Source organism: Mirounga leonina, unplaced genomic scaffold, assembly GCF_011800145.1.
Source record: "Mirounga leonina isolate KUSES-001 unplaced genomic scaffold, KU_Mleo_1.0 Mir_173, whole genome shotgun sequence".
Taxonomy (NCBI): domain Eukaryota; kingdom Metazoa; phylum Chordata; class Mammalia; order Carnivora; family Phocidae; genus Mirounga; species Mirounga leonina.
This window is the reverse complement of record NW_023270447.1, coordinates 85091372-85115360: the sequence shown is the minus strand read 5'-3', so window position 1 is coordinate 85115360 and position 23989 is coordinate 85091372. Positions and strand designations below refer to the sequence as shown.

General features: G+C 40.4%; 1 protein-coding gene across 8 annotated transcripts in view; it reads left to right on the top strand.

Annotated features, from left to right (window-relative positions):
• The window catches only part of VPS13D (vacuolar protein sorting 13 homolog D), a 243911-nt gene that overhangs the window by 28371 nt on the left and 191551 nt on the right, over nucleotides 1–23989 (top strand). For all 8 annotated transcript variants that reach the window (XM_035019759.1, XM_035019765.1, XM_035019764.1 and 5 more), the window contains 7 exons: nucleotides 289–421; nucleotides 2599–4812; nucleotides 6160–6311; nucleotides 9192–10223; nucleotides 13914–14004; nucleotides 15556–15682; nucleotides 17584–17764. In XM_035019759.1, the coding sequence (XP_034875650.1) occupies nucleotides 289–421; nucleotides 2599–4812; nucleotides 6160–6311; nucleotides 9192–10223; nucleotides 13914–14004; nucleotides 15556–15682; nucleotides 17584–17764 (3930 nt within the window). The remainder of the gene's footprint in view (nucleotides 1–288; nucleotides 422–2598; nucleotides 4813–6159; nucleotides 6312–9191; nucleotides 10224–13913; nucleotides 14005–15555; nucleotides 15683–17583; nucleotides 17765–23989) is intronic.

The window sequence follows — 23989 nt, the reverse complement described above, 5'->3', positions numbered from 1 at the left end:
ATCTTTCTCAAGCCATGGATCATCACAATCAAAGAGCAGACAACCCCAGTCCAGTAATTTGCTAATTTTTTTTTTCCTCCCACTTTAAACATTTGCCTGTGATAATGTCTCAGATCCTTAAGCATTGGGATCTACTTTTGTTTTAAACTTTTGCTCTAATACTGTAGACCTTTAAGTTACCCCGTAACCCCTGGGTGCGGCTTTCAGAAAGGCTTGAGCCCAGCTGGTAAAGCTGTTTAGTTTTCGCAGTTGTGGTTATGTTATTTTTGGTTTATTTTACTTCCACAGGAGGAGAGTAAAAGGTGGACCGTGCGACTAGATATTTCTGCCCCTCAGGTGATCTTTCCTGACGATTTCAAATTCAAGAATCCCGTGTTAGTTGTTGTGGATCTGGGGAGAATGCTGTTGACAAATACCCAAGGTATGGTGTGAATGCAGGTGGTGAAGACATACCCTGCAGGGGTTGATCTCTCTATGCTTAACCAAGTAAGCTTGAAAAAGGCTTTTTAGGGGCACCTGGATGGCTCAGTCGGTTAAGCGTCCGACTCTTGATTTCAGCTCAGCTCATGATCCCAGGGTGGTGAGATAGAGCCCCAAGTCAGGCTCCGTGCAGAGTGTGCAGCTGCTTGAGATTCTCTCTCAATCTCTCTCTCAAAAGAAGGGCTTTTTATGACATTTTAACCCCAAAGTTCACTTGTTACTTCTTTTATGATAGCTGTATTGGGATATGTTTTTAAAATGGACAGTTTGTTGTTGGGATATTGACAGAATCGTGCAATTTACTGTTATCTAATCCCAGAACATTTCTATCATCCTATGAAGACATTCCAAACCCTTCAGCTGTCACTCTCCATTACCCCTTCTCCTATGCCCTGCCAACCATTAATCTTTCTATCTCTGTGGATTTGACTATTCTGAACATTTCATATGAATGCAGTCACGCAATTGTGTTTTTTTATGTCTGACTTTTTTCACTTAGCATAATGTTTTCGAGATTTATCTATGTTGTAGCTTGTTGTGCTTCATTCCTACTTGTGGTTGAATAATATTCCTTTGTGTGAATATGCCACATTTTGTTTATGCATTCATCAATTGGTGGACATTTGGGTTGTTTCTGCTTTTGGCTACTACGAATAATGCTGCTATGAACATTTGTGTACAGGCTTTTGTGTAGACATATTTTCAATTCAGTGTGGAATTGCTGGGTCATATGGTGACTTCATTTTGAGGAACTGCCAGATTGTTTTCCAAAAGGGTGACACCATTTTACTGTCTTACCAGCAATGTATGAGGATTTTAATTTCTCTAAATCCTTGCCAACACTTACTGTTATCTGTCTTTTGGATTATAGCCATTTTTTTTTTTTTAAATGAGTGTGAAGTAGTATCTCATTGTGGTTTTTATTTGTATTTCTCATGCAACATTTTGGATTTTAAGAAAACGCTATTTCTCAGAACTTCATTTCAGAAACAGAGGTTTAATCTATTTAGGGATATTAGGGACATATATAAAAAGAGACTCCTGGAAGGTTATTTCATTACTGTTACTAGATCCAAAAAATATTTATTGTTTACCTTGAAATGGGCAGGAAGAAAGAGGATTCATGGGTAAGAGGTTGAGGAAGCTTATCAAATAATCTCAACCTTATCTTTACTGAGAAGAGCCATCCAAAAGAGAAGAGGTGGAGGATTTGAACAGGAGTGGGAAAGTTTGGTGCTATGGGGAATGTTAAAAGGGAATTAGATCGGGCACCTGGGTGGCTCAGTTGGTTGGGCGACTGCCTTCGGCTCAGGTCATGATCCTGGAGTCCCTGGATCGAGTCCCGCATCGGGCTCCCTGCTCAGCTAGGAGCCTGCTTCTTCCTCTAACCTTCCCCCCTCTCATGTACTCGCTCTCTCTCATTCTCTCTCTCTCTCAAATGAATAAAATCTTTAAAAAAGAAAAAAGGGAATTAGATCTGAAGAAAAGGCTCTCATAACCACGGAAAGCACCTACTTGAACTTGTAAACCATAAACATAGAACAGAGACATGTAGTTGACTCAGCACTGAGTGATAAAAGACTGGACTTGTGGAAGTCTGTAGAAGAGAAGGGTTAAATTGTGAAGTCAGGCTCGAATGTGACCCTGAGCAGGTACTGCTTGCAAGCACTGATCTGGGCACTCAGGGTGTTCTTGAGTAAGGCAGGTGAGGCCTGGGTTCCTTTGCAACATTCTAGTGGGGGAGCAAAAGGAACACATAGACAAATGCAGGGAAAGGCGAACAGACAGCTGATGATGGAGAGTGGTGCAGGAATGGCTGGTGAGAGCAGCTTGTGACGGGGTAGGGAGGCGGGTCATTCATTGGTTTCTGCTCCCTGACCTGTGTTCCGCTGTCAGCGGGCCTCCATCTTTTCTCTTTTGTGTTTTGATTTCAAAATTACTAGATAAGTTTATATCGAATAAATGGTAAAATCAGAATATCATGCTTAAGAGTTTTCATCCCTGTGTTTTTTTAAATTGGGGTTGGTCGATTCTCTCTTGTTCCTTAATTTTTACATTAAAGGAAAGAGTAAGAAAGGAGCAGACGTATACTTTGAATCTTCTCTTTTTTATCTGCAGATGACTCCAAGAGGAGAAGTGGGGATGGGCTAGCATCTGAAGAGAACCAGTTTAGTGATGATGAATATAAGACGCCTCTTGCCACACCTCCGAACACCCCCCCTCCTGAGACAAGCAGCAGCAATGGAGGGAAAACACCTCCGTTTTCTGGGGTCGGATTCAGCGCAGAGCAGCTTCAGGCCCATCTAATGAGCACAAAGATGTATGAGAGGTACTCCTTGTCATTTATGGACCTCCAGATCATGGTTGGACGAGTGAAGGACAATTGGAAGCACGTCCAGGATATTGATGTGGGACCAACCCACGTGGTTGAGAAATTCAATGTTCACCTACAGTTAGAACGTCGGTTGATTTATACTTCAGATCCCAAGTACCCCGGAGCTGTGCTCTCCGGCAGCCTACCAGACTTGAAAATCCACATCAATGAAGATAAAATATCTGCTCTAAAGAATTGCTTTGCTCTCCTGACCACCCCAGAAGGGAAGACTTCGGACACTCAGTTTAAAGAGAAGATTTTTCCACAAGGCGGGCAGCGGGGAAGTTTGCAAGACTCAGTAATGAATTTAACCCAGAGCTTTGTGATGTTGGAGCAGCATACCCGGGAGGTTCTGGTGGAGTCACAGCTCCTCCTGGCCGAATTTAAGGTGAACTGCATGCAGCTTGGCGTTGAGAGCAACGGCCGGTACATTTCCGTGCTCAAGGTGTTTGGGACCAATGCTCACTTTGTGAAGAGGCCTTACGATGTTGAGGTCTCCCTGACCGTTCACGGATTGCTCCTGGTGGACACGATGCAGACGTACGGTGCTGATTTTGACCTTTTGATGGCTTCACATAAGAACTTGAGCTTTGATATCCCAACAGGAAGCCTCCGGGATAGCAGGGCCCAGTCTCCTGTCTCTGGATCCAATGCGGCCCACCTGACTAATGCTGCCACACTGAATGACCCATCGACTATGGGTGTTTCACTTGACAAAATTCTCACCAAAGAACAGGAGTCCCTCATCAAATTGGAATATCAGTTTGTGAGTTCAGAGTGCCCGTCGATGAATTTGGACAGCACTCTTCAGGTGATTTCATTACAGGTGAATAATCTGGATATTATCCTAAATCCGGAGACAATTGTGGAGCTGATTGGTTTTCTTCAAAAATCTTTTCCCAAGGAAAAAGATGATTTGAGTCCTCAGCCTTTAATGACTGATTTTGAAAGAAGCTTTAGGGAGGAAGGAACTTACCAAGCTACATATGAACAGAACACCGAGGTTGCCGTGGAAATCCACAGGCTTAACTTACTGCTCCTTCGGACAGTGGGGATGGCGAATGGCGAGAAATATGGCAGAAAAATTGCGACTGCGAGTATTGGTGGCACCAAAGTTAACGTCTCCATGGGCAGCGCATTTGACATGAATGGTTCTCTCGGCTGTTTGCAGCTTATGGATTTGACACAAGATAACGTTAAGAACCAGTATGTTGTCAGCATTGGGAATTCCATAGGCTATGAAAATATCGTTAGCGACATTGGCTACTTTGAATCTGTATTTGTTAGAATGGAAGATGCGGCCCTCAGCGAAGCTTTGAGTTTCACCTTTGTTGAGAAGTCTAAACAGGAGTGTTTTCTCAACCTCAAGATGGCCTCCTTGCATTATAACCACTCTGCTAAATTTTTGAAGGAGTTGACGTTGTCCATGGATGAGCTGGAAGAAAATTTTCGAAGTATGCTGAAAAGCGCAGCTACCAAAGTCACTACGGTACTAGCTACCAAGACGGCCGAGTACAGTGAGATGGTGTCACTCTTTGAAACGCCCAGGAAGACTCGGGAGTCCTTTATCTTAGAAGAAAATGAAATGTATGGGTTTGGCCTCTCTGGGTCTCACTCCGACACCGTAAAGCTAATCTTGAACATAAACATTGAATCCCCTGTTGTGTCCATTCCTCGGAAGCCCGGGAGTCCTGAGTTGTTGGTGGGACACTTGGGACAAATATTCATCCAGAATTTTGTGTCAGGAGATGATGAGTCCAGAAGTGACCGTCTGCGGGTAGAAATTAAAGACATTAAGTTATATTCTTTGAATTGCACCCAGTTGACGGGCAGAGAGGGTCCTGGGTCTGAAGTAAGCCGGGCATTTTGTTCTCCTTCTGGGTCTGCCAGTGCCAACAGTCAGGAGGAAGCTCACTTCACCCGCCATGATTTCTTTGAATCTTTGCATAGAGGTCAAGGTGAGGAGTGTAAATCTTTTGTCTCACTTTGTCGAAATATTCCAAACCCAGCGTATGCGATACTGTGCTTAAAACAACAACAAAACCCTTTTCTTTTAGAATTATCCCCAGTGAATATTTAAGAAATCAAAATAGAATTTTAATACCATGCTTCATATCAGGTTGGTATGTTTTCTGTTTTTCCCACTGGATACCATATTTGACAAAACACGAATTTTTTTTTGAAGTGGCCCCCTTTAACATTGGATGAGTGCCCATTTACAGGGATGCTTCAAAGGGTGGAGTCTGTTGGAGTATTACTTAGTTTGGTCAAATACATCTGATTTTTTCAGTTGTAAGCTGTAGGTCTTTGTTAGTTAAATATTGTAGTCCAAGTTAGCTGGAGGGGTTGACAGAAGTGGAATATGAAATTTAGTCTGTGGATGTTATATTTTCCTTTCAGTATTCTACCATCTTTTGTAACGGATTGGTCCAGGGTCCTAGGAATAAAATGCCTGAATTTGTGTCCTCAATCTGATCTGCTAAAACCAAACAGTTCAATCTATTAGTCTTGACATCCACAGACATCTGGTGGGCCCTAAAGCCTGGCTTTACTTCTTGGTGAAGAAATGCATGCCTTTGAGAATTTCTCCATATGTGGTTCTCAGATGTCAATTCACCAATTTACTTACATCCTTACCTAAAGATTGCTTTTTCTGGGGCGCCTGGGTGGCTCAGTCGGTTAAGCGACTGCCTTCGGCTCAGGTCATGATCCTGGAGTCCCGGGATCGAGTCCCACATCGGGCTCCCTGCTCGGCGGGGAGTCTGCTTCTCCCTCTGATCCTCCCCCTCTCATGCTCTCTGTCTCCCATTCTCTCTCAGATAAATAAAAAAAAAAAGATTGCTTTTTCTGCTTGGGATAAAAGATGTTCACTTAGAACCTGATAATTGTTCTTGGCTTTGGTGTAGGTCCAGTAAGAGGGATCAGTCTGTAATTGAAAGCTGGGGAGGGATGAGCGGTTCAGTATGTATGTGTATGAGCGGCTGGCTTGGGAGGCTAATGAGAGAAGCTTAGAGACCTGGCCTGGATTAACGTTCGCAACATCGTATTTTGAAGCTGCCCAATGGAGCATGTCGTGAAAAATGTTGTTTCTTTTTGTGCATAAATTTATGTTGTGCCTCTTTTTGCTATGAGTTTTGGTCTTGGCCTCGCTATGAGTTTGCACTTAGTCATAGACCCCAGGTACCAGGCTGTTCCGCCCTTTGGGTCTAAGGGTAATGCACGGGCTCTATCTATACCCTACGCTTCAGCAACAGTGCAGTAAATATTAGTATTTCCAATCAGTCATTTTCTCTCTGTCATGGCAGCTTTTCACATCCTGAACAACACTACCATTCAGTTTAAACTGGAGAAGATCCCTGTAGAGAGAGAATCTGAATTGACGTTCTCCCTCAGTCCAGATGACTTGGGAACTTCTAGCATCATGAAGATTGAAGGGAAATTTGTCAACCCAGTTCAGGTAAACACCTGTTGATTTTCATGTCTGGGCAGTTGAAGTCCTATACTTACTTTATATTTATTATATTAATATGTTCATATCTTATATATTTGTATATATAAAATGTTAGAAGGAAAATATGTAAATTCAAAGAGACATTGTGACTGTGCCTATTACTGTTGATAACTTGTTCTGTGAATGTGGAGCCTTTTCATTGTGTCCTTTCATCTCTGGGGCATCAGTCTTGTTGGCCCTCTTCATGTGCCGGAATGGTGAATTCTATAGAGAGAGGAGGCAGATCTTTAATTCCGTTGGCATTCAAAAACAAGCAGAGTTATTGCTTAAAAAGTCAGAGCCTGTCTTTCTCAGGAGGATCTAGTTCTTGTCATATGTGGCTCAGCCTGTAAAACAATCTGATTATTTGAGCTGTTGACAGACCCTCTCAAGGGAGACTTAGTCTTGCCCTCTTTGAAATGAAATGGGCCAGGATAGGGATTTCTTGCGTGTGTGTGTGTGTGCACGCGCGTGCGTGCACATGCTTGTGGGTAGTGAGTATGCCTGTGTGTGTGGTGAGTACATGTGTATACAGCTGTCATCCTATTTCCTTCAAAAGTGTCATTTTTCCTGCTTTCACAGGGATGAGCGCAAAGAGCATATCGTTACAAAAAAGCAGGGACAGGCGGGATCTTAGGACAGTGGATCCTAGCCTGGGGCAGTAACTCATCACTAGTCTGTATCTGGCAGCTGCTCTGGGGTAACTCAGGAGTGCTGTTCACAGAACATGTGTATCTTTTGGCATCAGTGATTCCTGACTATGGGTCCCTGGGTGAGAGAACTTTCCCCAAAGCTTTCCCGTCTTGGCTACACTTTTGCATTACCAGTAGTGGTTACTAGGGTGCCTTTTTCACCTTAAGTCTAGCATATGGCATGAATTCCTTTGGATTATGTTGACTTACTGTTCTTATGGTTACCAATCACTTACTGTGGTTTTTGATGAAACTCTTCTAAAAATTATTGTAAATGTTAACAATTAATTTAATAATCTTAAAATATTTTATTATGAAAAATTTAAAACATACACAACACTGGAATAATTTAATGAACCTCATGTACCCATCATTCAGATTCAGCAGTTATCAATATCTTGCCACATTTGTCTCATTTCTCCTCTCTCTCTCTCTCTCGTTTTTTTTGTGGGGGTGTGGGGAGGGTTAGAGGGAGAGAGAGAGAGAGAATCTCAAGTAGGCTGCATGCCCAGTGCAGAGCCTGACTCAGGGCTCAATCTCACAACCCTGAGATCATGACCTGAACCGAAATCAAGAGTCAGATGCTCAACCGACTGAGCCACCCAGGTGCCCCTTTTGGTGAACTATTTTAAGGCAAATCCCAGAGTCATACCATTTTTACTGCTATGTATTTGGAATGTATCTCTGTAGTCCACGTGCATTTTCTTACGTAACTATAATGGTATTGTCATGTCGAAATGAGGATTCCTTGGTAACATAATAAATTTTAATCCATTTTCAGATTTCAGAGACATTTTTGATTATTTAAAAAAATGTCTTTTCACTTTTAGTTTGTGGATCCTAGTGAGACCCTGTACATTGCGTTTGCATGATCCATTGTGTGAGTCTTGGTTTAGTTTCCCTCTCATTTTTTTCCCCACCCTATTATTGCGTTCTGAGAAGTAGGTCAGTTGCCCTGTAGATTATCCCACATTGTGGATCTGGCTGTTTGTTTATGGCATCACTCAACTTGTTCTCCCACATTTCCTGTAAACTGTACCTTAACTCTACAGGTTTAACTGGATTCAGGTTCTTTTTTTTTCTTGGCCAGAACACTTCAGCGGTGGGGTTGTGTGCGTCATACTGCATTATATCAAGAGGCACATAATGCTTGGTTGTCTCTGATACTAATGCTGAAAGTGATGATTGTGTGCAGGTGCGAGAACCCGGTCTGTCCACTGTAAAAGTCCCTGGCAGTCCTTCGTATAAGGGCTTCTTCCACGGATGAGGTCTGATGGGATACACTGGTTAACTGGGGGCTGTAAAACAGTCACTTTCCAGTTCTGTCATTTCTGTATCTGTTTGGAATTCCTCTGTTAAAAAATTGCCCATAAGTATATAAAAAACTTATGTGAAAAAAAAAATTTTTTTTTTTTAAAGATTTTATTTATTTGACAGAGACACAGTGAGAGAGGGAACACAAGCAGGGGGAGTGGGAGAGGGAGAAGCAGGCTTCCCGCGCAGCAGGGAGCCTGATGTGGGGCTCGATCCCAGGACTTTGGGATCATGACCTGAGCTGAAGGCAGACGCTTAACGACGACTGAGCCACCCAGGCGCCCCTTGTGTGAAAAAATTTTTAATAAGAAGTTATAATTAAAAACAAAGTAGCGGGAGAGGAAACATAAGTGATCTTGGCTTATTATTATTATCATTACTAAGCACTTTCTGTTTGTTTAGCTGAACTGAACAAAGGTTATTACACTAACAGGCGATGATCAGTGAGTTGTAGAACCATGAATCTTGTTTCTCAGTCCTGTGGTATCACCACATTGGACTTTTGGCAGTATTCCCATCCATTTCTGCAGTTGTTTTTGTGGGATTAGGAAGAGTGATTTTACTGATTCAGGCCTACAGTCAACAGTACTTACTGAACACTGATTGTGTAAAGATTATTTTGTGGGGTGCTGGGGGAGGCAGGGGGAGGGCCTCATCCATAGACATGGGTCAGGGAGAGGTTAAGGACAGAAAAGAAACAGAAGGGATAGTCCCTGCTCTCAGCTAATTTATAACATCTTGGGAAAACCCATAAGCATCAACTCTGGAAGTTTGTGGCCAGTGCATCTGAGTGCAATTAATAATAGTAGTGGAATAACTGAATTCTTCTCTTTGACTACAGGTGGTGTTAGCAAAGCATGTGTATGAGCAGGTTTTACAAACGCTGGACAATCTCGTGTATAGTGAAGATCTGAATAAGTTTCCAGTCAGTGCTACCTCCTCACCTTGCCCTAATTCTCCTCTGCCTTCCCTCAGTACCAGTGGAGAACCTTCCATTGAAAGGAAGGAGAATGGGTTGTTCAGCCACTCCAGCCTTTCTAACTCTTCTCAAAAGTCCTTGTCTCTGAAGGAAGTGAAATCTTTTACCCAGATTCAAGCCAACTTTTGTATATCAGAGCTTCAAGTCCAGCTAAGTGGAGATCTGACTTTGGGGGCCCAGGGTCTTGTGAGCTTAAAGTTTCAGGATTTTGAGGTGGAATTCAGTAAAGACCATCCTCAGACTTTATCTATTCAGATTGCCCTGCGCTCTCTGCTGATGGAAGACTTACTGGAGAAAAATCCGGATTCCAAATATAAGAACCTGATGGTGTCTCGGGGAGCCCCTAAGCCATCTAGTTTAGCACAAAAAGAGTATCTTTCTCAGTCTTGTCCTTCGGTATCCAATGTGGAGTATCCTGACATGCCTCGGTCTCTCCCTTCCCACATGGAAGAAGCTCCTAATGTCTTCCAGCTGTATCAAAGACCCACCTCGGCATCCCGGAAGAAGCAAAAGGAAGTCCAAGACCAGGACTGTCCCTTGACCCCACCCCCTTCTCCAACAGTAGATGAGCCAAAGATACTTGCTGGAAAGAGTAAATTTGATGATTCCTTGGTACATATCAATGTATTGTTGGTGGATAAGAAACATCCAGAATTCTCTTCCAGTTATAACCGAGTTAACCGGAACATTGATGTTGATTTTAACTGCTTGGATGTGCTGATCACGCTGCAAACCTGGGTCGTGATCCTAGATTTTTTTGGAATTGGCTCCACTGCAGACAACCACGCAATGAAGGTACTGCCCGAGGACGTTCTACAAAACGTCAAGTCAGAATCAGATGCTCTCCTGGAGTCTGAACTTCAGGATCCAGTTAACACCAAGCTGGACCTCAAGGTATCACTCCCCTTTGGCTCCTTAAAGTTCTACAAATGAATTTTGCTTTGTTTATTTAAATGTACTCATTGTTCATTTACCCTAGGAAATAGATCTTATTGACAGAGGAGCTATATATGGTCTTCTGGATGTCTGTTAATATTTTAGAAAAGGTTTTAGCATAAATCCCATCTGGAGGCAGGGAGAATAAATGGTTTAAGTAACCTTTGTCTTTCCTTTGGGTTGTGCAATTCAGTGGAATGCTCTGTTGTCTTGGAGTCTCAGGTTGCTGGTCTTCTGTCATCCGATTAGTTAAGATAACTAAGTGAGGTAATGTACGTAAAGCCCCTAGCCAAGTGTCTGGCCCCTAGTAGCTACTCTAGAATGTGGCTCTGATCCTCTGTCCCTGCTCACTCAGAACATTGTTGGCTTTCACTGAGGCAACAGGACAAGCACTGAGAAAGAAGTCTCACGTCAGACTGCCTGGGTTTGAATTCTGGCATTTTTTTTTTTTTTTAAAGATTTTATTTATTTATTTGACAGAGACATAGCGAGAGAGGGAACACAAGCAGGGGGAGTGGGAGAGGGAGAAGCAGGCTTCCTGCGGAGCAGGGAGCCCGATGCGGGGCTCCATCCCAGGACCCCGGGATCATGACCTGAGCCGAAGGCAGACGCTTAACGACGACTGAGCCACCCAGGCACCCCTGAATCCTGGCACTTTTGCCGTAACTTCTGGCTGTGTGGCCTTGGGCATGGTTTTTAATTCTTCTCCCCCGATTTTCTTATCAATGAACTGGGGGTGTTGAGTGGTGCCTCCATCATCGGGATGTTGCAAGGATTCAGGGAGATAACTACTTGAGCAGGGCCCTTTGCACAGTGCGTGGCATGAAGTGAGCATTCAGCGAACGAGAACTTGTATAGTTTTGCTATTATGTGGATTACCAGACTTATAACTTGTCCTTGGTACTCCTATTGTAGATGTAACACTTAAAAAAGATAGCGTTTGATTTTAAGGTTATTCTGTTCTGTGTGCTAGCATGGTAAGATGTATAAGCAGCTAAATTCCATTGACCATTTGGGGGCACGTCCTCAGAGCTGGCACCATCCAGAGCCCGGGGCCCCCCCGCAGTGGCTGATGCCATCTGTGCCTGGGGGGTGAAGTTCTTCATCTGCTTGTCGTAGCAAATGCGGACTGGTGCTTGCTGCTGGGGAGCCTTCAGGGAGGAGAATCATGTTCAATTCAGCCACTATCTTCTTCTTTCCTTAGCTGGCGGGAGGCTGCATTCCTCTAGAAATAGAAGAGCTTTCGGGGCAGAGTTGGGCCCGAACTAGTGTCACCTCTCCTGCTCAGTGTCTGTGGATGAATGCCATCGCAGCACTCTGTTTAGCCAGATGAATGGCAACGGGAGAGGCTTCAGTCATTGTTTTGGACTTGATGTGTTTGTAGCCGTTAACTTTCATCTTGCCGTGCCTGTAATGAGGGGCCTCAGGAACCCTTCAGTGTTGGGTGTGGAAGTGCTCCAGGGGGCTTTGCACAGATAGAGGTAGCTGGCTTCACAAGAGAGTAACAGTGGATAATGCCCCTTGGCAATGGGCTGTTTTAGAATTTTTGAAAACATTTTTATTGTGAAAATTTTAAAACATAACACAAATAGTTTAATGAACTTCCATTGACTTTATTCCTTTGAGATTCATCACATTGACTTTATTCCTTTCCTCTTTTTGGTGAAGTATTTTTTTTTTTAAAGATTTTATTTATTTATTTGACAGAGGCACAGTGAGAGAGGGAACACAAGCAGGGGGAGTGGGAGAGGGAGAAGCAGGCTTCCCGCTGAGCATGGAGCCCAAATTGGGACTCGATCCCAGGACCTCGGGATCACGAACTGAGCTGAAGGCAGATGCCCAACGACTGAGCTGCCCAGGCGCCCCTTTGCTGAAGTATTTTAAAGCAAATTCCAGATAAATCATTTTACCTCTTCATCCTTCGGTATTCATTTCTAAAAAATGTGGACATGTTCTTACCTAACCACATCTCACTAAATTAATGAGAATTTCTTCGTATTCTGTAACACTCACCAGTCCATGATCAAATCTTTCTGATTATCTCAGTAGCCCTTTGACTGGTGGATTATAGAGAAATGAATAGTTAAGAAACTTCATGTCTTCCCTGTGACCTCTGCAATTCATTGGAATACTTTGCTTTGTCTACAAAAGGGGGAGAATTAAATAAAATGATATGTGACTCTTGAATGGGAGTTCAGATGAGGTTCACATGTTACATTTGCTGCCCTATCTCCTAAATCTCTGTTAATTGAAGAAGACCAGTCTTTATTCTCCCCATGGCATTGGCTTGTAGAAACTGGGTTGGTGTCCTGTGGAGTATCCCACATTCTGGCTTTGTCTTTTGGTTTCCATCTGGTGCCACTTGACTTCTTTGATCTTCTCATTTTAGAAATGGAAGTTAGCTCTAGAGGCTTCCTCAGATTCAGGTTCAACTTTTGTTAACAGTTCATAGGTTGTGCTGGGTGCTTCCTGTTGCATCATGTTCAAGGGTATGCAGCATCTGGTTGTCCCACTTTTAGTGACACTAGGATTCGTGCTAAGAGTGGGTCAGGTGGTGACAGCTGGATTCCTCTAATCAAAGCATTTTTAGCCCCACTGTATTTCTTATTTGGGTGATTAAGTGACTGGAGGCTTTCTGTTTCCCTCCTTCAGGATAATCTCGTTTCCTTGAGACCTGTGTGTCTCTGTCAGCAAGCTTTCTGTGGTCTTCAAGGCCACTGTGCCTAGAATAATCCGCTCCTTTTTTCTCTGCCTTCCTCTACAGATGTTCCTCTTTCTTCCTGTTATTTTCTTTCTTTCTTTCTTTCTTCCCCCATCTTTTTTTCCTCCTTATCATTCATCCAACTTTAACTAAGCACCTGCTTAGTGGCAGGCCCTGAAGATGCAGGGATGAGTCTGGCACTTGGATGCAGTGACTGTGAATTGCGGTTCCATCCTTTCCTCTCTTCCTTCTCCCCAACTGATCTCTTATCCCCAGTGATGACGCTAAGGTGCCTGTCTCAGTACATCCTAGATATAGAAGTCCTTTGAATATTTGAAACGACAGTGTTACAATACAGGATTTATTTGTTACAAGGAATGTGGTTCCTAAGAGAAGATTTTGGCATTTTTCTATTTCTGCTTGTCCCTCGAAAAGAAAATCTTTGACTGTGGTACCTAGGCAAAGTCCCAGTTGGTCAGCAGAGCCTTCTATTAAATAATTGTCTAGTCATTAAACAGGATTCTAAATCATATTTATCATTTTGCTTGGACAGATTTCTTAGGGTAGGACTTAATGAATCTCTGAGTGATTATATTCAATACATTACATTCATATTACAGAATAGTTAATATGAAAAACAAATGCAAAAATGAGAAAAATTGTTTTATAATGTAACACGTTTCACTGATGAAGTATAGACGAGGCGAGCACAGAGGCACCACCACAGGACCTGGGTTTTAGGTTGTCCGGTCGAGCCCCTTTCTCATTAGCTCTCTCCTAAGGTTGACTGACAAAGAGAGCTAAAATGAAATTGGCATCCACAAAAGTGTTACCTTCATATTTCCTGAACCTTTCTGTATCTTCCTCGATTTGGTTCTGCTGTTTGCCTGACACATGCCTTTTCTCCCCTAGTAAGATCTGCCTTGCTTTATCTCCTACGTTCTTAGGTTCATTCGCTCTCTCTCGTGCTGAATAAGACCACCAGTGAGCTTGCTAAAGCAAGTGTATCCAAATTAGTGGCACACCTGGAAATGATTGGTAAGTGGGGAGAAATCAAACTTGCAAAATCTGGTAAGAATTTGAACCTCCTGCTCACAAATCTAATTGTCTTCACATGCAAAGTAAGGTGAGGGATCATTGGCTTAGATTGTGGTTCTTGGTCTGGCTATGATTTGTGGTGGTGGTTCCCAAATACCGGCTTATGGATTAGAGTCATGTGGACAGCTTGTTAAAAATGCATGTTTCTGCCCACCCCATCCCCAAAATATGATTCATTAGGTTGGGATGGGGCCCTGGCATCTATTTTTAACAAATTTTTAACAAACTCTGGGTAGGGTGACTATATAATTTTTTGTCCAAATTGGGACATTTTGAGAGTGAAAGGGGACATTATTAATAATTACACCTGGGAAACCAGGGTATATATATGTTCACTCTATTGCCATAATAGGGGAGCCATCAGTAAGGGGCGTGATTTTAGGTGGGAGGATGTAGCAAAGCTGGCATTCTTTCTACTAGGTCTCTGCAGGTTGAAATTGTTAGTTGAACACAAGTGATCAGCTACATCAGTTCTAAATAGCAAAGGTTTATAAAGTGTGAATAAAGCACTACTCCTTCCTTAAGGAACAGATAATGAAATAATGGACGACCACAGCTCACATGTTGATTCTGTAGTATAAACAAGAATGTCTTTAGGGGAAGGAATGATCTGAAATTGAGATTTCATGCCTGATGTAAACTAATTTATGAGCTCAGAAGAGATAGGTCTTTAAAATTGGGAGAAGTTTGGGTATTTTTGTTAGATGACATTAAGGGTCAAATATAAGTATGTCTTCAATTCATTGAGAGCTGAACTAGCATGGTGAATATAACACCTTCGTCATTGCTTTGTAGTGCTAATTATGATGATAAAACTTGTTTTATGGAAGCAATAGTTCGCAGTATCGCTTTTTAATATCCACACCATGTAAAGAATGATTCATCATAGGTTCACATCCCAGGTGCACATGTTTTAACATTCTTCTTTGTTCTTTTCCACCTTCAAGGGGTTTCACTCTTGTAATACCAGAGTAGTTTTAAATCTGTCTCCAGTGTCTCTCTCATTAATTGCACTTTTTTATTAAATCACACTAACACCCACTTAATGTTGCCTGAATACCTGACATATCTCTGACACTTCTTTCTTTATTCTTTTATCCATAGTACAATTAATAGACCCTTTGCTATTTCACTAATTCTAATTAGTGGTCTTAATCTCCGAAAGGATTTCATTTTGTCTGTATTTAGAAATGATTTATCCTTTAATTTGTGTATGCATTTAATTTAATTTCTTTCCCCTTCTAAAGGTTAATGTATGATATTGCTGTATTGTTTCAACCCCCTTTGGACTTCTGCATTGAGACTGTTTGAAACAATGTGGGAAATGTTTTTGGTGGGTGGATTGGAATATGAAGATTTGCCTTTGACATTTAATTTGATTAAATAGTGAAAAGTCTGAGGCATGTGTATATCGGTTTTTGTGCCAGACATATTTAAGGTGTAGGATGAAAGAAGATACATAAGAATGTGTTCTAATTTTAACATCCCTAGACGGAGACCTGGCCTTACAGGGAAGCATTGGGAGCCTGTCCCTGAGTGACCTCACAGCCCATGGAGAATTCTACAGAGAGCGGTTCACTACAAGTGGAGAAGAAGCGCTCATCTTCCAGACTTTTAAGTAAAAATATCAGTTTTTCTCATTTGACATTTCGTCATATTTCCTTGCTACTTCAAATTCTTGTTGGCTAAACAATAAAAGTTTAAAAAAATTTTACCTTCTTAGGTAAAATTGATATGATCTAGTTGCAGGGAATCCTGATTTATAGTAAAACTGATCTGTGTTGAAGCAGGCTACTCAGTCTTCATAAACAGATGGTGTATGATTGAAATAATTTTTTTTTAAGATTTTTTTTTTTTCAGTAATCCTTACACCCAACATGGGCCTCGAACTCACAACCCTGAGATAAGAATTGCAAGCTCCACTGACTGAGCCAGCCAGATGCCCCGAAATAAATATTAAAAAGCCTAGGCTCTCATGCCAGCTTTGCGCTGACTCGTTATATGAACTTAGGCAAGTCACTTAATCTCCATGAATCAGTTTTTCTATCTAAATATTGAAGGGACAAAGATCAGTTTCCATCTAGCTCTCAACATTCTGGAATGATTTCAGCCTGAAAAAGTTGTTGAAGATGTGAATGTTAAATTATATTACACATTTTTTTTCTGTATAAAGATAATCTATATTAAATCTTTTCAGTTTTAGAATTTAGAAGGCATTTTTAGAGCTATGTAGTTTTTTTTTTTTTAAGATTTTATTTATTTGAGAGAGAGAGAGAGACAGATAGTGACAGAGATAGCAAGAGAGAGCACGACTGGGGAGGAGAGGGAAAAGCAGTCTCCTGCCAGACAGAGATAGCAAGAGAGAGCACGACTGGGGAGGAGAGGGAAAAGCAGTCTCCTGCCAAGCAGGGAGCCCGACGTGGGGCTCAATCCCAGGACCCTGGGATCATGACCTGAGCCAAAGGCAGCAGCTTAACCGGCTGAGCCACCCAGGCGCCCCCTAGACCTATGTAGTTTTTAAAGAATGGTTTCTTCAGAAGGCTGAAAGTTTAAAATGGTAGGTTTTCAACATTTTGGGGAGCTGTTAGAAAATAGAGATAACCAGCTCTGCCCCCAAATATTCTGTTCTAGGGGAGTGCTCTTTTTTTTTTTTTTTTTTTAACATTTGCTAAAGTGTTTCTAATGTTTAACTAGAGTTGAGAAAAACTATCCCCAAAGATGTCTGAGAATTTTTTTTTCATTTTCAGGGGAAGTATATCCTACTTTACTGAGAATATAGATTGACGTGTTTATATTATTACCTACCACAGTGGTGTAATTCTATGATAAATGAGATAATTAATATAAAAGTCATAGCTATCAGGTTGGCACAAAATAGGTGCTTAAGCAAATGTGAATTTCTTTCCCCTGTGACTATGTCCCATATAATTTATTATTATGATGTCATGTCTTTTAAATTGAAAACCATTCATAAAAGTTTTCTAATTTGTCTTGGAATGTAGATGCTAAACCTCTTTGGCCTACATTTCACTGAAGTAAAAAGAAGACATCTTTCTGCCTCCAGGAGACCGTTTTCCCCAGAAACATTGGTTGTGTTGCCTACTGGTCTTTACCCATTGTTTCATGGTCTAATTTTTGTTATCTTTCGAGTCCATATTGTTATAATCTTTGAGCAGGAAGAATCACTTTGCCCTGAAGGCAGGGAAAGAGGCCCCGGTGAAAGATGTGAGCCACAGGTGGCTTCTGAGTGAGTTCTGGCATCAAGAGTGAGTCTAGTGCCAGGGCTGCCTACCTGTTCATAGCCGTGGCCATCACCCCAGGCTTGGATTTCACATCCTCAGCGAGTTGCCGCAGCTTAGAAAAGGAGTGATTATTGGAGTTTGCTTTGTCAAACCTGATTGCGGGTTGGCATTTCAATAGTTGAAGCTGTTTTCTAGGGGAAGCCCCTAAATGAGCTTGTTTTCTTCCAATACTGACTTATATCTGGCTGCCAAGTCACACTTCTGCGCTTCTTCCCAGATACGGCCGGCCTGACCCTCTGCTCCGGAGAGAACACGACATCCGAGTGAGCCTGCAGATGGCCTCCGTGCAGTATGTGCACACGCAGCGCTTTCAGGCCGAGGTGGTGGCCTTCGTGCAGCACTTCACTCAGCTGCAAGATGTCTTAGGGCGCCAGCGAGCGGCGATCGAGGGCCAGACGGTAGGAGGGCCCATTTCCCTACGTTGCTTTTCCAGTTTGATCAATAGAACTTTTAAGCCTCTAGAGAGAAGTCTGGAAAATTTCACTGCAAAAAGGAAAGGTCTTTAGGCAATTTTATGCTTACTAGTGTCCTCCGGGTAGCCGATTATCTACAGAAGTCTTGTTGTAATTGGAGAGCTTACATTCCCTCTGTCGTGTTTTAATGACCTGTAGGGTTTAGCTTTAGCTTCCTCTAAAGAAGATAAACGAAATTTATGGCTAACACTTAAGACTTCTGGTCCCTTTTAGTACTCTAGTGGAGATACTTCTCTTGGAAAGTGTTCCCAAGGAATATATCAATTATGTAAAGAGTTTTTTCCAAATAGATTAGCGGTTCCCAACTTCTTCATTCATGGTTCTCTTAGTGTTTTGGAATTATTTCCATGGCACGTCCTCAGCCAAAAGACACACCTAATGGTCTTTCCATTTAAAAAATAGTAAAGTCTAAACAAGTACGTACACATGTCCTAATGACTCAGTAGCTGTTTAAAAAAATAACACATAAGTGAAAGACTAATATTTTTATTTCATTTGTAAATAAATTACTTGCTAGCAGGGATGCAAGTGCCCCTTGGGCACCGTACAGCTTCTCAGACTTGGGACAGGCTGGACACGGCAGCTCTCATTCATTGCCTTACGGCCCTTGCTTTTTATCACAGCAACTGCCAAAGACCCAGTTTCGCGAAGATGTGACATCATTGGAAGGAATGTAGCATGATCTAACATTGAACGTGAACTACCTCAGTCTAGTATGTGCAGTGTCCAACAAATGTGTTTGCCTCAAAAATTTGAAATGTCCTGGCAGCACGCACGTGTGTGGCAGCATCTTGTGGTGTCTTGGCACAGAGTTTGGGAACCACAGAAAACGTTTACAATGCAGTCCTTTGTAAAACTTATTTATTTTTAAGCTTCATTAGGTAAAAGATTATAATTAAATAAAGAGTTACGGTCTTTATAGTGACAACATTTAAAAAGTCTAACTTTATTTAAATTTTTTGAGTATGTTACATATTGATTTAATATAGAATCGAAGTAGAAGGACATTTGGAGAAAAGTCTCCTTCTCAATTACTTTTCCTCAGCCACCCAGTTTCTCTCCCTGGAAATAATCAATGTTACCAGTTTCCTGTATATCTTCGAGAGAATATATATTTTTTTAAAATATAAAAGCACAGGGGTGCCTAGGTGGCTCAGTTGGTTAAGCCTCCGACTCTTGATCTCAGTTCAGGTCTCAGGGTTGTGAGTCCAAGCCCCATCCTGGGCTCCACATTGGGTGTGGAGCCTACTTAGTTTAAAAAAATATATTTATCTGTATACATATAGATATATATCTATATATAAAAGCACAGTCAAATTATAGGGAATGTGGAAAAAAGGATCAGTCTTATCAGTGTCCTAGTACCCCAGGTATATTTTAATTTGTTTTCATTGTTTTTTAAATTTCTCCGTATGCATGTTTCCATGGTTGTAATGATAGAATATGTAACCTTCTTTTTTCTTTTTAGAAACTTTTAAAACAAATTTATTATTTGACACATATAAAAGAATATTGGTAGCATGTCAGTTTCAAAGTATGATAACGAACATTCAGGAAATAAATAAAAATTAAAACATTGCTAATGCTGCTGCACGTGTTCCTTCCCCATCTTATTCCTGTCTCCTTAGTAACTGTTCTCCTGATTTTTGGGTCTTATGGTCCCTTAAAAAAAAGTTCCCGTATAATATCTTATTTCATTTGTTTTGATCTTTATGAAAATGCCATTAAGCTGTGTTTAATGTTCTGTTACTTTTTTTTCATTTTCATTTAGTTAGATACATTCAGGTTGTTACACATGATGGCCTTTCATTTAATTTCACTGTTGTAGTTCATTGCGTGTAGCACAGATTTATCCATTTTCCTGTTGAACATTTGGTTGCTTACCTGTTTTGCTCTTGTGTACTATGTCTCTCTTTGTGCACGTGTGTAAGATTTTCTCTGAGCAGGATTTCTGGGCCATGGGGTATGCATATGTTTATCTTTACAAGATAGTGCCAGATTGTTTTCCCGAAACCATTATACATTCCCATTGGCAATGTATAAAAATTCCTTTTAATTCATATTTGTATGAATTCATATCCTTTAATTCATATCCAACACTCGTTAACCTTTTTATTTTGAGCCAATAATGGTGTAAGATGACATTATTCCACTTATGGTCTACTTATGCCTTTTATTTTTACTTCTTATTTTTAAAATAATTTTTAAAATTTTAATTCCACCTACCTATGCTTTTTTAAAAAAAAAAAACATTTAAATCGAGGAATAGCACATAGTACATACAGTAACGTAATGTAAAGTGTGTTAATTTTATGCATACACTTTTGAAAGCCATCATGTTAACCTTTTTTCATAATCTGTTTCCATTTCGCTTTGCATTTTTCATAGTGATCCTATTTAATAATTGTATAATCCATTAAGTCAGTTTACTTAACCATTTCCTTGTTTTTTTAACATTTAAATTGCTTCCAGTTTTTCATTCTTAGGACTAATGCTTCTGTGAATAGCATTGTGTACCTAGTTGTTTTTTTTTTTCTCCCATTTTTTGTATTATTTTTATAGTATTAAAGCCTGTAAATGACTGTTCGGTCATAGTGATGAACAGTTTCGTGACTCTCAATTTGATACTTTTAATAAATGTTGTCCATTAGAATTATGTACCCTTAAAATGATTATTTTCACCTGTGTGGCTTAAGCAGCAGTGTTACTGTGAGGAATCACTAGGGGTAGGAAGTGAGACAGTGTGCTTTAGTGTGTAATTGGGTTTAATTTCCTGGGTTAAGCAGAAATTAAACAGGTAAGTCTTCGAAGTTTTTGTTATATCAAGTTAGGTAAGACAAGTAGACAGTAAAAGAGTGATCTTCTGTTTTGAACAGTGCTAAGTGTGTGGGCTCCGAAGAAAAGCTGATCTTCTCAAGATCTTTGATCCTAGCTGTTTGAATTACATAGGTTTAAGATTTTGCTTTACTTAGATTTATGGAGAGAGCTAAAGACCTGCTTTTATTTGCTGGTAAAATTGAGGCTATTTTGAAATTTAAATACCTTTCTCCTGGTGACAGGTGGTATCCTCTATCTTTGACTTGTAGCCGGATTTTTATTCCTGTATTTTCCGGTGTCTGTAAATAATGATCGAATAGGACTTGATGTTTCTTTTTAATCTTATTGTTTGAAATTGTAAGAGTATCATGTACCTCGATTAGGCCAAATATGAATTTATTTTTTATCCCAGAAGTGTAATAATGGTTTTCCTGCGTCTTCTGATTTACATGTAGTTTCTTTTATTTGTTAAACTTCTTTATTCACTGAGCAACTGGGAGTGTAGATTTTTGGCGGAGCTAAGATGTGGTATTGCAGTTTCGAAATCTTGGTACAAGAATCTGGAGTCTGGGTGTTGCCGGTATAAGTTGTTTCACCAGCAGTGAGTTATTTTTCTTGCTGTTCTTCTTTTGACTCAGTTATTGGAGGAAAAGGGAGATACAAAAATAAGTATGCTGTACGGTTGCTTAATAATATATTAACGATGCTTTGGAGCTTTCACAATATTATCTCATTTGATCCTTATGACAACCATGTTTGTTCATTTTTGTGAATTATTTAGTGACTGTTCATTGACAAATGATCTGTCATAGAGTTTGCCAAGTGCTAGGAACATAATGGAAAACAAGAAAGACAAGGTCATTGCCTTAATGGAGCTCATGTTTTAGTGAGATGATATAACCCAGGAAAAAAATATAATTAGTTATGATTATAGCCAGTGAGGGAGTGGTGGGCCAGGTGCGTTACTGCCATTTTATCAGCGAGGAAACGGTAATTCTTAGCTCTGCTTGTCTGGAACTCTGGCTAACTCATGATTCAGCTTTTCTCTTAACGGGGAAACATGTAACATGTAACTACTAAGGTGTGTTAGGAAAGAGCTGTGCAGTATTAGTGTATTAGTTTTGAATCTGCCCCTTAATGCATTGAACTTTATAAAACAGAATTATATGCTATTGGATGATTGCTTCTACGTGCTGAGGTGGGTGGTGTCATTTCATCCTTACAACAGCTCTTGAAGCTAGGGCCTATGATTCCTCCCGTTTTACAGGTAAGAAAAGTGAGACCCAGAGACCTAACAAGTTACCCAGGCTCGCCAAGCTTCTAAGTGGCCAGGGTGGGGATTCCACTCAGGTAGTCAGGCTTCAGAGCTCCCATTCTGAGTGCCTACACTAACCTGCCAAAATGGTAACAGTTTTTATCTCTGGAGGTGAGGTTATGCATGATACCAGATTTCTTCTATTTGTTCGTCTTTCCCTTCTAAGTTTTCTACAGTGGATATGAGTTAATTTGTAAATCTAAAATTTACTCAAAGAACAAAGCAAACAGGCAGTAGTCATGGGTAGACAATACCAACAAATCATCTACTACGGTTAGAAAGTGAAAACGCTATTTATTGTGTTGTAAATTCTCCTGACTTATGTGCTTAACACCAAAGAAAGAAGAGCTTTTTTATATTATAAAGGCTATATTTTTTTAAGTAATAAATGTTTTTTATAGGTAACAAAAAAAATCAATAAAAATATGAGTAAGTAGAAAATTAAGACTGTCTTGTTCTCACTGTTTTATAATCTGTATTTTTCACTGATCAATATATGAGAAACATTATATTAGTGTATTATACTTTTTGTCGCCTTTGTTGTGGTATAATTTGCTCACAGTAAAATTAAGCAATTTTAAGAGTACAGTTCAATGAGTTTTAACAATTGTATAGTGTTATAACCCCAGTCACATCCAGATTTTTAGAACATTTCTGTTATCCACAAAGTTTCCGAGCTTCCATAGGCAAACAGTCTCCTAATCCCTGTGTCCTGGCAGCCATTGGTCTGTTTTCCATCAGAATAGTTTTGCCATTTTTTTCTTTTTCTTTTTTTTTTTTTAGAATTTTCTATAAATGAAATCATACATCATAGTTGTGTCTGGCTTTTTTCACTTAGCATTATGCTCTTGAGATCCATCCATATTGTTGCAAGTAGCAGCAGTGTGATTTCTTTTTATTGCCAGGCAGTATTCTATTCGTTGAATGTAATACAATTTGTTTATCTATTCACCCATTTAATGTACATTTGGGTAGTTTCAAGTTTTTGGCTATTATGAATAAAACTACTGGGAACATTTTGTGTTGAAGTCTTTGTGTGGATGTACGTTCTCAGTTCTCTTAAGTAAATACCTAAGAGAGGAATTGCTGCGTCATGTGGTAACTGTGTGGTTAACTTTATAAGGAACTGTCTTCAGAATTGTTCTGGCTAGGGGCACCTGCCTGGCTCAGTCGGTAGAGCATGCGACTCTTGATCTCTGCGTTGTGAGTTTGGGCTCCACAGTGGGCATGGGGCCTCCTTTAAAAAAAAAACAAAAATCATTCCAAAAAAAAAAAAAGTTTAAAAAATTGTTTTTGCTATTCTAGATTCTTTGCTTTTTTATGTGGATTTTAGAATCAGCTTGTCAGTTTCTACAATAAAGCCTGCTGAAATTTTGATTGGGATCGTGTTGAATCTGTAGGTCAACTTTTGGAGAATTGACATCTTTGTACTGTTGAGTCTTTTGTTTGAGTGTGGCATATGTCTCCATCTATTTAGGTCTTCAATTTCTCTCAGCAATGTCTGTAGTTTTGAGTGTACTGGTCTTATGCATCTTTTATTAAATTGATCCCTAGACCTTTTATATTTTTGATGCTTTTGTAAGTGATATTTTAAAAATTTCAATTTCCAATTCTCTGTAGACTGTACCTAGAGATACAATTGAGTTTTATACACTGACCTTGCACCCTGCAACTTTGCTAGATAGACTTACCAGTTCCAGTTACTTTGTGGAGATTCTTTAGGATTTTTTACATAGATGATCATGTTGTCTGTGAATAGAGTTTTACTTTTTCCTTTTCAATCTGTATGCCTTTCATCTCTTTTTCTTCTGTTACTACACTGACTAGGACTTCCAGTGCAATGTTGAATAGAAGGGGTGAGAGCAGACATCCTCACCTTGTTTCCAGTCATGGGGGGAAAGCATTCAGTTATTCTAGGGGTTGGCAAACTATGGCCTGTGAGAATATACACGTACATACACCCATACATAAAGTTTTATTGGAATACGGTCACTTACCTACTGTCTGTGGGTTTTTTT